This window comes from Microchirus variegatus (genome assembly GCF_963457635.1).
Source record: "Microchirus variegatus genome assembly, chromosome: 3".
Taxonomy (NCBI): domain Eukaryota; kingdom Metazoa; phylum Chordata; class Actinopteri; order Pleuronectiformes; family Soleidae; genus Microchirus; species Microchirus variegatus.
Genome location: NC_139804.1, coordinates 33,070,401 through 33,085,299, shown reverse-complemented (window position 1 = coordinate 33,085,299; position 14,899 = coordinate 33,070,401). Strand labels below are relative to the sequence as shown.

The 14,899-nt window shown below is 41.3% G+C and overlaps 1 protein-coding gene across 5 annotated transcripts in view; it reads right to left on the bottom strand.

Moving 5' to 3' along the window:
* Positions 1-719: 719 nt before the first annotated feature.
* The window catches only part of LOC310924773 (muscleblind-like protein 1), a 78,267-nt gene continuing 64,087 nt past the window's right edge, over positions 720-14,899 (bottom strand). For 4 of the 5 annotated variants that reach the window (XM_083886603.1, XM_083886604.1, XM_083886602.1 and 1 more), the window contains 7 exons: positions 13,204-13,410; positions 9,519-9,758; positions 7,332-7,482; positions 5,472-5,507; positions 4,871-4,962; positions 4,601-4,674; positions 720-2,901 (listed from right to left, as the gene is read on the bottom strand). In XM_083886603.1, coding sequence (XP_083742729.1) covers positions 4,618-4,674; positions 4,871-4,962; positions 5,472-5,507; positions 7,332-7,482; positions 9,519-9,758; positions 13,204-13,410 — 783 coding nt within the window. In that variant the 3' untranslated portion in view covers positions 720-2,901; positions 4,601-4,617. The remainder of the gene's footprint in view (positions 2,902-4,600; positions 4,675-4,870; positions 4,963-5,471; positions 5,508-7,331; positions 7,483-9,518; positions 9,759-13,203; positions 13,411-14,899) is intronic. The other variant, XM_083886606.1, reaches the window with a different exon arrangement.

Here is a 14,899-nt window from a genome sequence, read left to right as displayed (position 1 = left end):
ACCACTGGGTGCAGTACCATACAATGTCTGAAGGTGGTGCCCCAGAGCAAAAAGTGTGTGAATCAACCAGGGCTGGAAAATTGAGGATAACAGAGTATAGCAATGTTTACAACCTAAGGAAGTGATTTCAATGAAAACAAAGTGAGGCCCGGCAAAAATGTCCCCACTTTGTTGGTTAAAAACCCTCACTGGTCCTCAGTATGCTGCGAGGACAAGAACACACACACGCGCACACACCTGTCAGTAACGACAAACCCAGTCAGGCCCTGTACACAGGAGGTTAGTGGACGCCTCCTCCGGTTTGGTTTCCTGGCAAACTACAAGCTGCTGACAAAAAAGAAGAGCAACACTTGGCCTTTTTTCTGAAACAGGGCCGGAGAGCGAGCGAGAACTCCGTGCCCTTTTTGATGCAAGCGATTTTGTTCAGCCTTTCAAAAGATTTTTTTTTTCTCGTTATCCTAGCAAAATTCCTTGTCGTTATAGACATTATTATTATTGTTATTATTATTATTCTTTTTTTTTATTCAAAATAAGATCTCAATATACACGATTCTCTCTTTTTTGACTATGTACAGAAGTGCAAAAAAGTCAACCTTTATCACCTTTATCCCCCCCCAACCCCCCGCCCTCGTTGTTTGCAGCCGGCCGGGGAAGAGACTCACTTCCCCGCTCGCCACATTCACCCAAAACCCCGCCCCCCCCCCCACCAGCAACGCCCCTGAAAAAAGTGATCAAATATGCAGCTTGTTTTTCCGACATGGCCCAATTTCCAGGGAGAGTAAAAATATTCAAACAATAGTTACTATTTGAAATGGATACAGTAGAAAATAACATCTTTACTCTAAACATCTAAGAATTTATATATATAATAGTCTTTTTTTTTTCTCTCTCTCCCCCTTATTTGACTATAGTTACAAACCTTTACAATCAAAGTTAAAATATGACTGGATTATTGGCGACGGCTGCCACAGTGACAACTTAGCCTCTCTGTTCTATTATTTCATCACTTTTAGATACTCGTATAAAACATCTTTGTTCAAAAGAACACAAACGGACTTAGAGGAAAATGAAACAAACAAAAACAAAAATAAAATGCATACACTTCAACAATATGCATAACATAGAAAATACTGAGTTTTCAATCATAATCATACTAAAAATGAACCTTACATGGAATTATCAGGAAACTGTGCATGGGGTGGGGGACGACACACACACACACACACACACAAAAACACACACTTTTTTTTTTTCTTTTAAAACCTTATATTATTATAATAAGAAAGATAAATATAATCAGCAAAACTAAAAAATCTGACCTAAAAAACTAAATCCAAACAAAATAAAGTAATATAACACACCTTGTCTGATAAAGTTAAGAAAACACTGACGAGAAAAAAAAAAGAAATGACAATTACATAGTGCTCTGTGTGTGTGTGTGTGTGTGTGTTGATATGACGTGGATTATAGGCAACTGAATGATTTCAAACGTCATGTTGCATTGTGCTGACCCGATGGTACATTCTAAGGCTTTGGATGAGTAATACAATCGTTTATATGTATCTTACCACGTTTCCCTGCGCTATACCCACCATTTAAATCATGCCTGAAGAACACTCTCAGAACACAAACACACACGTATAAAGAAAAGAAAAACACACAAAAAAATACTACTCTATACACTCAGTCCTTATTTCTAGGGGCTCGCTCGCTCACGAATGAGGCCCGTGTGTGTGTTTTTAAAATGATACCCACAACATCGAGTAACAGACACACACAAAATAAAGCCTTTGGCTGACTAACAGTTCTCAGGTAGATGTATTTAACACATTTCCTTAAATATGCCAGACTCTACTGTATATACACACTACACCAAATATACCTTTAAGTGAATCACATAACTGTAGATTCTTGACTTCTCTCTCTCTCTCTCTCTCTCTCTATCTCAGCAGTTTGGATCCCGACAGATCGCCGTGTTCTCTCAAAGTTATTCATCATAATCGTTACGATCATCATCGACTAAACGGACGCGGACATACTGTGTCCGTCTAAACGACTGACATCAACGTTTAAAAGTAAAAAGCTTTTTCGTTCAGTAGAAGATTTGAGTAAAAGCGTTCAGTCTGGGGAAGATGACGTGATCAGCAGTGGTGATGCCACGTGAGAGGAAACATGTTAAAGGGAGTTTTGTTTAGAGTTCGTAACACTGCTTTCACGTGCTTTTGAGATGTATGGCACTTTACAGGGACGCTAGCGAGTTTAAAGACATGTGCTTGAAAGACGGAAAAGGTTTCGAAAAAAAGTCACCTCGCACACATTCAGTTGCTATTCTGCCTCTGAGTGCACTCACGTCATTTCCCTTATCATTGGTTTAACAAAGAAAATCATTAAGAAAAAAACAAAAGAATCGTGTGTACATGCATATGTGATTCAGTCAGATTATTTGTTTGTTTCTTTTTTTTTTTTCCTTTTTTTTTTTACCTCAACTGAAATACAAGGTGCACCTTCGTGTAAACAAATGAACACATTTTAAGGTCAAAGACCAACAATCAGTGAACAAACAAACACCACAAATCATGATTCTTGGTCAACGGACGTACCAATCGAGCGGTCGGTGGTTGTTCTTTTTTTTTTCTTTTTTGACGACGGCTCCACGCGTTTATCTCATGTCCACATTCAAAGTGTGTCCGGTGGATAAAGGTAAGTCGCCTCTACTGAGTGAAAGGCAGTCTGTAATGCAAATGATGCTCTCGTCCATTGTTTTTTTTGTAATAGTGTGCAACGAAATACACAAGAAATAGATCCTCGACAAAACTCGGCCCGCCTACGTTAACATGCAGATTGAGATGTTACAGGCATGAAGGGTAACTGCTAATCTTGGACTTGACACGCCGCTCCCACCTGGAATGAAGTTCACAAGACACACAGTGAGTTACAAGTGAATCCTGACCATGGTTTTCAACACACAGCTTTTTAACGGCTTATTTTGGTGAATGAAGTCACTTTTTTCTTATGATTTTGTTGAATGTGAGCTGATGAATCTCATTTGATATTCTTATCAATGTTGTGTTTTAGAATACATTCAGTTGAACAGAAAGAGATAAAAGTGTCATCCTCAGTAGCACAGAGTCTGGTAACATGGAACCAAAGGTGTAGGTTTGGTTACATCGAACACATAGAGTGGTCCTATCGTACATATATGTGAGTTATGGAGGTCTACTTACATACATTAACTTGTTTTTATGGTCAAAAACCTCCTAGTTGCTGTAAATGAGCCGATAGAAATCTCTCTTTACTGACGCTCTCCTCAGCCGCGCTGTTTCAGACTGAAATCTCATCCCCAGAAGACAGACTGTGTTGTGATTGGCCAGCCAACGAGGGCTTTCCCAACTGTCTTGTGATTGGCCAATACCTGGATGTGATGTAATTAGCACACCAGCTCTCATAAGCGCAGCTCCCCCCTCTGGAACGGTGGATGCACTGCTACTCATTATCAAAACATTGTTTTAACAGTGTTTAAAAATCGATTCGTCACGACTCCCCACCGCAGTCCCTTTTACGACTTTGACCCGGAGTCAGAAAACACTGTCGCTCGTGAAACACCTCCACAACGGACGTTATTCTTCTTCTGTGGTTCAATGTACGCAACAGTATGTGCCCGGACTAGTACCCGGAGCAGGATTATCCACTGTTCAGGAGAAATGCTGGTTACGTAACCAGAAGGGGTTTTTTCAGAGATCTCGCTGAGCCCGAGATTACAATAAAACACAGCGTTCTCAGCAGTGGCTGAACTGTTTGTTTCGAACCTTCAGGGCTTCATAAACGAGGTAATGACGCAGATACACAACAAAAAAACAGCGTTAATTGGTACGTCCGTTCTATGGGAGCTTTAAATTAAATTAAATCAGATGCATGTACATATGTAAGGTAAACTCAAGGGCGTACAGGTTTGCGTATAGACAGTGGGAACACGTTCCCACCAATATTTAGACAAAGCCAGATTGTCCCTATACCAATATTAGAGACAGGGCAATGTGTACGTGTGAGAGGAGAGAGAGAGAGTGAGCGAAGAGAGTTTACGAGCATCAGTGAATGCATCACATAGAAGTGGAAACATCGCTGCGAGTCACAGAGGAAACGAGAGACAACCCAGCGGTGCAGTGTCCCCCACCAGTCTTGTAACCAAACTTACACCCTTGGTAATGTTGCCAGACTCTTTCAATAACACTCTGAGCCATTTATTTGCGAAAAAGAAGCACTTTTTTTCGAGATAACTCTGCAGCCATTGCTGCCCGAGGTGATCTACTGGGCCAAATAGGACACTTTTTGTAAGTACTATTCACGTACACACTACACACTTTCTAAACATAGGGCCTAGGTCGAAAAATCCTGGAATGTCTAACTAGTTTGAACTAGAGTGAACAAAACAGCTTCATATTTAACCTGTACATCAGCATTAATCTCCTCTTTTACTCAATAAGAAATTGAAACTATTCCTTTAACCTCCTGTTCAATGAGTGAAAAAAAACCCGTAACAGCTGGAAGAGAAAAACGTTGGCACAAGCGTGTGTGAGATGTTGGAAAGCTGTGCAGTACATACTGTTCAGACTGAGACTCCTACATCTGGGTCACATACTTGTGACTCGTCAGATGGTCTGCAGATATTATTGGAATCTGATTGAGAGGGAGAAAGAGAGGGAGACATTAGCTGAAATGAGGACAAAACACCAACTTCAACCTAATTTGATGATTAAAATAAGCATAACAATAATCATCCAAATAGGTCTGAATATGATAGATTTCATGCAAGATTCAAACCATAAAACAAGTAAACTGACAGAGAGTGAAAAGAGAGAGAGAGAGAGCAAACCTGATTGGCTGTTGCGGTTGCAAAGGGAACACTTGTGGCAGATGTGGTGGCTGCAGACACAGTGGCTTGAGTAGCACCGTGCATCATGGGTACTTTTGGGGGAAAGATCACACACAGGCAGTTGAACCAGACAGGAAACTCCTCAGTGGGATTCTTCAGATTATAAGGAAACTTATTGGAAGTAAAATGTGTATATTTTTCATAAAGACCAGTTGCCTTTGTGTTAGTAATCCAAAGAGAAAAACAGTATAATACGACTAAGTTATAGCTAACAACACTAAATAATAACTCCTCATGTTTATAAGGTAAGGATAACAAGACAATGAGGTGATGAGGAAGCTTAGGGTGGATATGAATTGCAACAAGCAATAGGTGACAGACTGCAAAATATGTTGTGCAGAACATAACGAAACATAGTAAACTCCCACTTTATATCATAGAATCAAAGTCTGTGACTTTGCGTTAACGTCAAAGTCTAAAATCACTAAAAACGGTGAATGTGCTCACGTTACGAGGTGAGTGAGTGGAATGAAATGTGAGTGACATAAAAAAAAAACAAATGGCCACAAAGAATAATCAGTAAGTAAAAGCTGGCACCTACCAACACTTGTTGCAGGTGTCATGCACAATATCGAGCCTGTCCATCATGCATTGCAACAAGGAGTGGAAGGAAGTCGGGAGGAGAAGAAAACCCATTACAATTAGTGTTATAAAGTCAGACAATACTGAATTCAAACTGTGCTCTGCATACGTCAATCCCCCTTTACACCAATACAACAGCTCATCATTATGATATTGATTATTACAGGTGATAAAACAAAAAGTAATCATTGCTATTACAAAACATCACAGTTGCTGCAACAACCACAGGTACTACACGCGAAAAGGAAGGACATGCATGAAAACTGTGAGTGAGGACAGATGTGATTATATAGAAAAGTGATGGATGCAGCAGTTAGCCACCAGGGGGCAACTCCACCGGGTTGCAACATCTCACTTGATTTAAAATGTCAGTAACATTTTCCTCAGGGAATCTCTTCAAGCCTCTATCAGAGGAGCTATTTTCCCTGTTATCAGCACAGCAGCTGCTTGCTCTGTGGTCGTTTTGAGCGACCTGTTATCGGAATCCTTTGGAGTGTGTGTTACAGTGACCCGTCAGTCGCACACAAGGATCTGAGCATGTCGATGCGGCGTCGATGGCAGGCTATTCTTAAGCTGTCAGATGAGAATTTGAGACACAGTGTGAGACGACTGTGCAGCGGCCACAGGAGAGTGTTAGTTTGAATAGGCCGTGTGTAAAAACTCACCCACGATAAAAGCCCACACATGAGGATGTGAAAAAATTGAGTTGATAGAAAATGCTGAGCTTTTATCTGACTGACCAGCTGCAAATATACTTTTTGAGGGCCTGGGTTTTGCCTGTCAGGATATGCTATAACTGCTGGGTACTGACAAAAAGCTCCTCAGACACTAAATAAATTGATCAAAAGTGTTTAGAATTTGTTTTGATTTACTTCTGTCGCTGCCCTGAGGAATTCTGTGTAATAACATAAAAAATACATCACTTCCCCTACATGACATTATGCTAGGATTTGCTAGGATCCTTTAGCTGATGAACGTCCAGGTTTTTTTTTAAAGCACAAGAATCTGCTTCGTCATTCTTCAACCCCAACTGGCCGTCTTTACGAGCACAATTAAACAAGTCACTGATACTTAATGAACGTCATGCTAACGTATTTAGCGACGCCAGAGCTTATGCTAGCTTGCTAAATCCAACAGGACAGTTGCCCAGAAAGGGCTGCAAAGTGATGTGGCTCTGTCTCTACTGGACCTGTAGCTTAACTTTAGTCGTGACGAAGCTATTTTTTAAACACTGTTAAATCAATGTTTTGATAATGAGTAGCAGTGCATCCACCGTTCCAGAAGGGGGAGCTGCGCTTCTGAGAACTGGTGTGCTAATTACATCACTTCCGGGTCACAACACAGTCTGTCTTCTGTCTGAAACACCGCGGCTGAGGAGAGCTTCAGTGAGGAGAGATTTCTATCGGCTCATTTACAGCAACTAGGAAGTTTTTGACCATAAAAACAAGTTAATGTATGTAAGTAGACCTCCATAACTAACATATATGTGCGATATGGGAGCTTTAAGACAGTATAATACTGATATTAACACTATATTGACTGCTGTGACAGATGCTACAGAATCTACTGGATGCCTTGTGAAGAAATGTTGTTACCAAAGTTGTTTAGAACCAACACAACCTAAACATCCATGCTGTGAAGAATTGTACAATTATGTCCATGCACGTTTTTCTATTTATCTTTTCACCAACAGAGAAAACACGCATTCATTCACAGCTGATGCTTCCACAACATAATCACAGACACTACAGGTCAGTTGACAGGGACGTGTGATGGAGTAAGTCCCACAAACATGGTTAAATGAAAGTCCAGGTCTTACCTGATGGTATGAAGGCAGTCTGCTGCTGAAACTGCATGTTTGCCAGGGCCTGTTGGTACTGGAATACGCCAGCGTTGAACATAGTGGTGGCACCGTTGGCTTTTTCAAGTGCAGGTCTCTTTGGTAAAGGAGGCAAGACGGGAGGGAGCCCCTGATGAAGGGGATTGACACCAAAATAAAGGGGATGGGGGAAGTGGGGAAATCAAAGGACGGCGGCAGTGACATTCAGGACAGAGAGAACAAAGAATTTCATTAGATTAAGTTGTGCTTCCAGACAGCTTTTCACTAACACTGGCAAACAAGCAGTGGACTACACTTTCTCTGTCACAGTGGTAGAAGCTGACAAACAGTGACATGTTCTCAGCTCAATTTAATCAACCTTATGATACGATTTAAACAGTACAGTAAAATAAAGTCATAAATCTCCCTGTAAGGACACTATAGTCACTATAATAATATAAGTTATTATACTTAGTGCTGGACCAGGAATAGAAATGATGTAGTTAGGAAAAGCTGCACTGCCACTCCATGATAACAGTACACAATAGTATGTTAATGTATGTTACCTCTTTACCAAATACACATGCATTATGGGTAGTGACTGAACCATGCAAACACGACCACACCTTATTATCTTAGTATGCTCATGCCACCTTTAACCTGCTTGTGTTGTACACGTAAGGTGATGAAATGATAGTTGAGAGTGAAAACGTGTTCCCTGCTCTTTTTTTCTTTGCTCCCTGGTGTTTTGAGTAAAGAGTCAAAAATGAATCGTCTTCTGCTATAATCAGTTCATCACCCACCCGTGTTTCCACAGTTTAGATCATTAAATAGGTCATACACGAGGAACGAGACACTGTATCTGTTCAGCCACATGCTGAGCTAAAAGGTGAAGAGTAATAGTCATAGTACCAGGTCAATAGTTGCGTCGAGGGGTCGCTTCAGTGACTTGTCAGCCGACTGAGTCTTAATTAGCAGGCAGCGAGCACATGATGGCAATGGGCCAATGGGGTTCAAGCGCAATAACATAAACCAGCAAGCGCAGGTGCATCATGGAGGCAGCAGTGCAGTGTGGGTTGGTGAAAAGAAACAAACAATAAAAACAAACAAACAAACAAACAAACAAAAAAACCAAATCATTGGAATGCAATAAACAACTATAACAAGACCAGGGCATGCACATTAATAGCTGCAGGGTTACTGAAGAGAATTATGACCTTTCACATGATTAATCGTTAGAGAAAAATAAGGCAGAAATATTACTGAGGTAAATTTAATTAATTTAATTTAATTTAATTTAATTTAATTTAATTTAATTTAATTTAATTTAATTTAATTTAATTAAAGTGTGTAATAATGATCAGAAGACTAAACTTGTACAGCCTAAATTCTACCACAGCACGTTTATAACGTTATATACTGATTTATTGCGCTCTTCCACATGCTTTGTTTAAGCCAGCTTTAGCTACCCAATCAATACGGTATTAAAGATGAATCTTAAAATGTGTTGAAAATATGTAAAGTAAATAAAAAACGAAGTAAATAGCCTTTCAGTCTCATCCAAAATGAGTATTTTTGAATTCAGGGAATGATTTACAGGTGAAAAGACGAGGGATTACTCTCTAGATTACGTGCTATACTTCCACCTAGATTATTTGCCAGAGGAAAGCCTAATTGTGTCCTTTTTTGTACAGATTACAGCAACATGAATAGAATGAACAGTGATTTACAATGTATTATATTACTGACTGTGAACAACGGCAACATGTGTACGTCTAACAAAGCAGCAAAATAGGACGGAGCAGGAGAGCGCGATCACTGCAGCCTGCTGCTAACAAAGCACACGTCGACTCCGTCACACTGAGTCAGAGCTGAAGGGAGCAGCGACAGTGGGGACGGGAAATGTGCGCGAGGAGCTTGAGTAAAAGCACATGGTAGAGGACGTTAACTGAGACAATACGTCAGAGAAATGCCCAGTTCATGTTTGTGAACTTTAGATGAGCTTTGTTTTGGATCACAACATAAAACCAGGACCGTCTCCTCATATTTTGGAATAAATAAATATATTCTACTCCAGGTTTTCTTTGTTCGTTTTATGACAATAAGTCATTTAGCTGTTGAGAATGCCCCCCAAACTTAAAATGCTCCATCTTGTCTGTGCATCCATCTGCAGACAGATGTACCTACCATAGCTGCGGCAGCTGCAGCCTGGTTGACTTGGTGTTGGGCGGCTTTGATCTTGGCCTGCAGGTGAACCGGAGGGTGAAAGTACTTGCACTTCTCCCTCGAGCAGCGGCCCTTAATGTAGTCCATGCACACGGTGACTGTGTTGTCGTTGGTGTCGATCATCGTGCTGTCCGAAGGGTGGGCGAAGCGACAGTCGTTCTCCCCGCGTGTGCAGTTACCCCGCTGGTATTCTCGACATACCTGGGACACACATTATGTGCACATTACCTCTATTACTCTGTTTAAAGGAGACATATTATACCCTATTTTCTTATTTAACCTAGTTCCCTGGTGTACTAATGAACATGTCAGTGACATGCTTTGGTCAAAATACCATAAGGATGAAGCACCATAGCAGTTCAATCACCCTGCAAAAACAGCCCTGTTCAGAACACTTTGACGTGCCTGTCTCTTTAAATGCAAATGAGACACAGGAAACTACGTCAGCGTCACTGAGGCTCGGGCAGCTAACAGCAGTTAGCATTTGGAAAAGCGATCATTTGCCGACTCTAGCCGGCACATTGTTGTCATAACATGAATCCACTGGACACGTAAATCCTCTGAGGCTGGAAGATTGTGTAGAACTCTGTGCTGCACAAATGCTCTTCCTCGCCTGCACTCGTGTTTTTTAGGAACAAAGCGGAGCTCCGCGAGACAACAATTCCAGTAAAGTATCATTGTGACGTAACAATGAGTGCGGAAGTCAACATTGTGTGTTTTATCTCCAGGCGGACCACAAAAACATGACCGAGTCATCTTTTTTCAGACTTTGCCTACTCATAGGAACTCCAGAGTCCCAAATATTAATATTAAAAAATATTAATATTAAGTATTAAAATTATTAAAAAGTAGATTTTGCATAATTATGTCCCCTTTCAAATTCACTCATTAATATACAGGTGGGGAAAAAAAACACCTCACACTACATAAAGTTAGCGTTTGCTTTACTTCACAGGTAATGAAGCAATCAGTCAGTGCAGCCATTGTTTGATTATTCCACCAGACAGCGATAACTAATCTTGACGCCAAACTCTGGCCATTTTCCGTTGATTGATAAGCAGAACAGGCTGTAACCGGTGTTTACAGACACATCAATCACTCTAACTCTACCCCATTATTCAAATGAGCTGCGTTTCCTATTCCTTCTGCTGTGTCAGACAGAAGGGGGCAGCACCTGCATGAACAGTCGGGATAGTGATTGCCTCAGCCTGAATGTACAGCTCAGCGAGGCTCATGGGAAATAAGGAGGCTGGGTTACTCTCCAGGGAGGGCAGCAGCAGCTGACGTAATCAACACACACACACACACACACACACACACACACACACACACACACACACACACACACACACACACACACACACACACACACACACACACACACACACACACACACACACACTACAGAATTAATTGTGAACACGTAAAAAAGCAGCACAAACAGCACAACAGCTTCATTTAAGTAGCAGTCAGCGACCGATGGCTGAAACACGATATCACTCTATCCTGTATGGATCCATCAGTGATCAATGATTGTGATAGGACAAGCCATTTACCAAACGTCTGTTTAGCAGTCTCACTGTCTGCGTGCATACGGGATTTGATTTGTGGTGGACCGGCTCGCAGACAAAAGGCCACCAGAGCAGTTATCTACAAACCACTGCTGCTCTGTCTCCTGTCATGACAGCTCATCATCCACAATCACTGTTCTGAGAGCGATGGAGCAAGATTCTCTCTTCTTTCTCGTACGTGTGTCATGCACTCATATGTTCACACACACACAGAGACACACACAGAGACACACACATGCACACACATCACTCCTACCATTACCGCTGCTGCTGCTGTTGCTACTGGTCTTATTAAAAGAAGAGAAAAAAAATCAAGCCGCCTTGTTGTCAGGCAGATGTTGGAGAAGCAGGTAAGGGAGGGAGGGAGGGAGGGAGGAAACAAGGGAGAGAGTGGTTGATGAATAAAGGACATAGAGATGGGGATCAAGTGAGGGTGGCTGGCACCGGAAAAAAAAAAAAAAACAAAGAAAGGAAAAACTAAATGGTTCTGTGAACCAGGTGTGTCTCCTCTGAGCAGCAGCTCTAATCATGCATTAGAGAGAGCTAACCCTCGTCAAAGTGCTTAGTTGGACAAACACATAAAAGGCCTGCTAATCATATTTCTGTCCCCATGGTAACCATCCCTCTGGGCCATTTACATCACCATTGTTGCAGGTAAAGCATCATGCGATTTTATGAGCGCTGAAAAACGCTGCGGCGTTTGCTGCTTCATACCAAACACGAGACGGGAAAACAGTCGGGGAGATTTGTCTTCTAAAATAGGAATTTCTCTCAGCCTCAAGGAAACAGACGGCAACATTATCTACAGACTGGTATGTGTGTGTGTGTGTGTGTGTGTGTGTGTGTGTGTGTCGGCCCACGGAATCTCAGCTATGTTTGTTTTGAATGACACACTAGAAAGTAAAATATGGCCGGCCCTTTTCTCAAAGGTATTTTTAGCAAACCTAGTTTCTGAGAAATTAGGCTAGGACACAGATTCTTCCAATCAAAACGCCGCACAGCGCTGACCACTGGAACGGGGACATACAGTAGAAGGAGGACAGGATCATTTTGTGTTTTTACTGGGTCCTGAAAAATGATTTCTGTTGCCTATTAATAAAAAAAAATAAACTTCTTCTGTTACCTTTTCACACCAGTCACGACTCTTCCATTCTAAATTCAATCACAACTTTGTCCTTTGTCTGTCTTTGTCTCCCTGGATGTCCCCGACCTCTCCATTCATGACCATAACAGGTCGACAAATTGATTTCCTATCTCCTCCTCCATCATTTCCTTTCCTATGTCACTTTCCCTTTACGTCTTCTCCCAGCACGGTGCCCACTTGTCAATCGGACTAAGAGACTTACGTGGCCTCGCCTCCATTCATTACCGAGCGGGGCACACTGTTACGTTTTAAATGTAACCCTCCTAATGTTCTCGCACGCCTCCTGTCTGTTCCCAACGATTTCCCCATTATTCTGCTGCCACTGTTTCCCTGGGTGGGGGCCACGTAATGGATGAGATTGACTTACTGTCCAATTAATGATTATCTGAACACAGCTAGAGGAGCAGCACCCATCAAGTCTCATGACTGATTGTTTTCATAAGACGATTAAAGATTTTTGCTGGAAATTACACACTGGTACCTTGTAACTAGAGGTTTGTGCCGAACACGTTTTTTTCCCCCCTCTCGCCGCCTGTTGACTGACTGCAACATCGACCGTGTGAGTGTTTGTGAAGATACTCTCATTTACGGCTCCTTCTCTTTGCTCAAGTTTGTGTAATGACTGTATTATGCTAATGCTATGTAGTTACTGTAACAGGAATTATTTACCAGATACATAATTAAAGTCTACAAACGGAGGAAACCGGTGCCTTTAATATTCAAGCTGGCACAGCCTCTATTTCAAAGCCCAATCTGTTTGCATAGATGGTAAACAGATCCTCACTGGCTGCAGTGTTTACTAGAGGTTTGTTAATCTATCTTTTAATTTGTCACTGATATAAAAGTGACAAAAAAAATGATGCAAATCCTCCTCATCTCTCTCTGTGTGCATTTATGTGCTCATATTTTTCCAACGTGTGCAGTCTCTCACCTCCAGTCTGTCTGTTCTCATGAGTTTCTGTGCAGCGGCGGCAGCAGCGACGGGGACGTTGTGGTTGCTGGTGACCAGTATGGGGGCACTGGGCATGATGTCACCGGGCATCAGGCCGGGCGACATGGGGCCCAGGTAGGGGTTGAACACAGCGGCTGCTGCGGCGTTGGCGTTGGTCGCAAGGCTGGGTGTGACTGAAAACATCGGCTGTGGGCGACACGGAGAAAAAACGAGAAAATAAGACTTCTTACAGGGTCTAAATATAAAGATGTTAAATATTTGATTAGTCAGTGTAATGTTACTTCTGCTCGAATAAACACTTTGGAGTTATATGACTGCAGACAATGAAATAAGAGATGTACGCATTAATCAAAGGCCCAAAAAGAAGAGACTATTATTGTGTTTACATCTGACATAAAAGAACGTTGGAGAGCTGCTTCTCTTTCACTGCTCAAACACTATAAAATCTCGGCGCTGCATGAGGCGTTGTCTACTTCACACACTTTATACACCAGAGATCATTAAGACAGGAGTAATAAGGATGAGGGATGTCACGCTGTGTGTGTGTTTGTGAGGGAGAAGGAGGAATATTTGAAAGAGGGAAAAATATGATGATGTGAGCTGACATCGCACACTGCAAGTTTTGACCTCAGTCCCAGTCAGAGAATCGTTTCTTAAGCCCCTGCCGACACAACAACATGAGTAATAGAGCAGCGTCAGCCAGAGCTGAATATCTTCATTCCTCCAAATACCTCATGGCTGCTCTGCGATGACTCACAACATCAGACAAAAATCATCGTGAACTTTGTAATTCTGCTCATGCTGTAATGTCTGAGAAATCATGTCCCATCACAAGATTTCCCTGCAGATGCGTCTCTCGCTCGTGGCGCTCAGAGTTGGGGTTGATATGACGATGATGTCACTGAGAAGATAGACAGTCCACACAGTCCTGAGGTTTTAACAATGCAGTGATGTCGTCCTGCAAAAGGCTTTTGGGGCCTTTTCTGTACATCACTTCACTTTGGGTGGAATTGTTCCCGAAGATATCGCAACAACGCAGACTCTTGCGATAAATCACAATCACGCCAGATTGAAAACAATTATCTAAAATTGAGCATATTTACACAGTAGGAAACAGAGAAGTCTCACTGCACGCCTCCTGTCAGTGATTTGTGTCACAGCAGTGTTTGTGTTTGTGTCGCTCTCATTCTCACACAAAACTTCCTTCGACTTTTTACTCACTTTGTCTGAATCCAAATTAGGATAACATTTTTTATTTTTTTTTTGAATTATCCTAAATACATTATATATATTATCTATTATATATACATATATATATATATATATGTTATATAATATTTACATATCTTCCTCACATGTTAATGTTATGCAACAACTAAATTCTGGAAGAACTACGTTTTATTTTTAAGCAGAAATACAAAAATCAAAACAGCATTATAGTGAAACACTACAGTGTTGCAGAAATTCACTTCACAATCATTTCTTTGCAAACAGACGTCTTAAAAGTCAAATCATCATGATTTGGACATTATCTATTATTTATGAAAATGTTTCTTGATCGGTCATCAATAATTCAAATGTCAAATGAGGATAATCCTGTATTTAGTTCCTTTGCTAAATACATATTGTGTGTTTTTACCCCTCGCCTTAAAGGTAGTTATTTTCTGGAGTATTT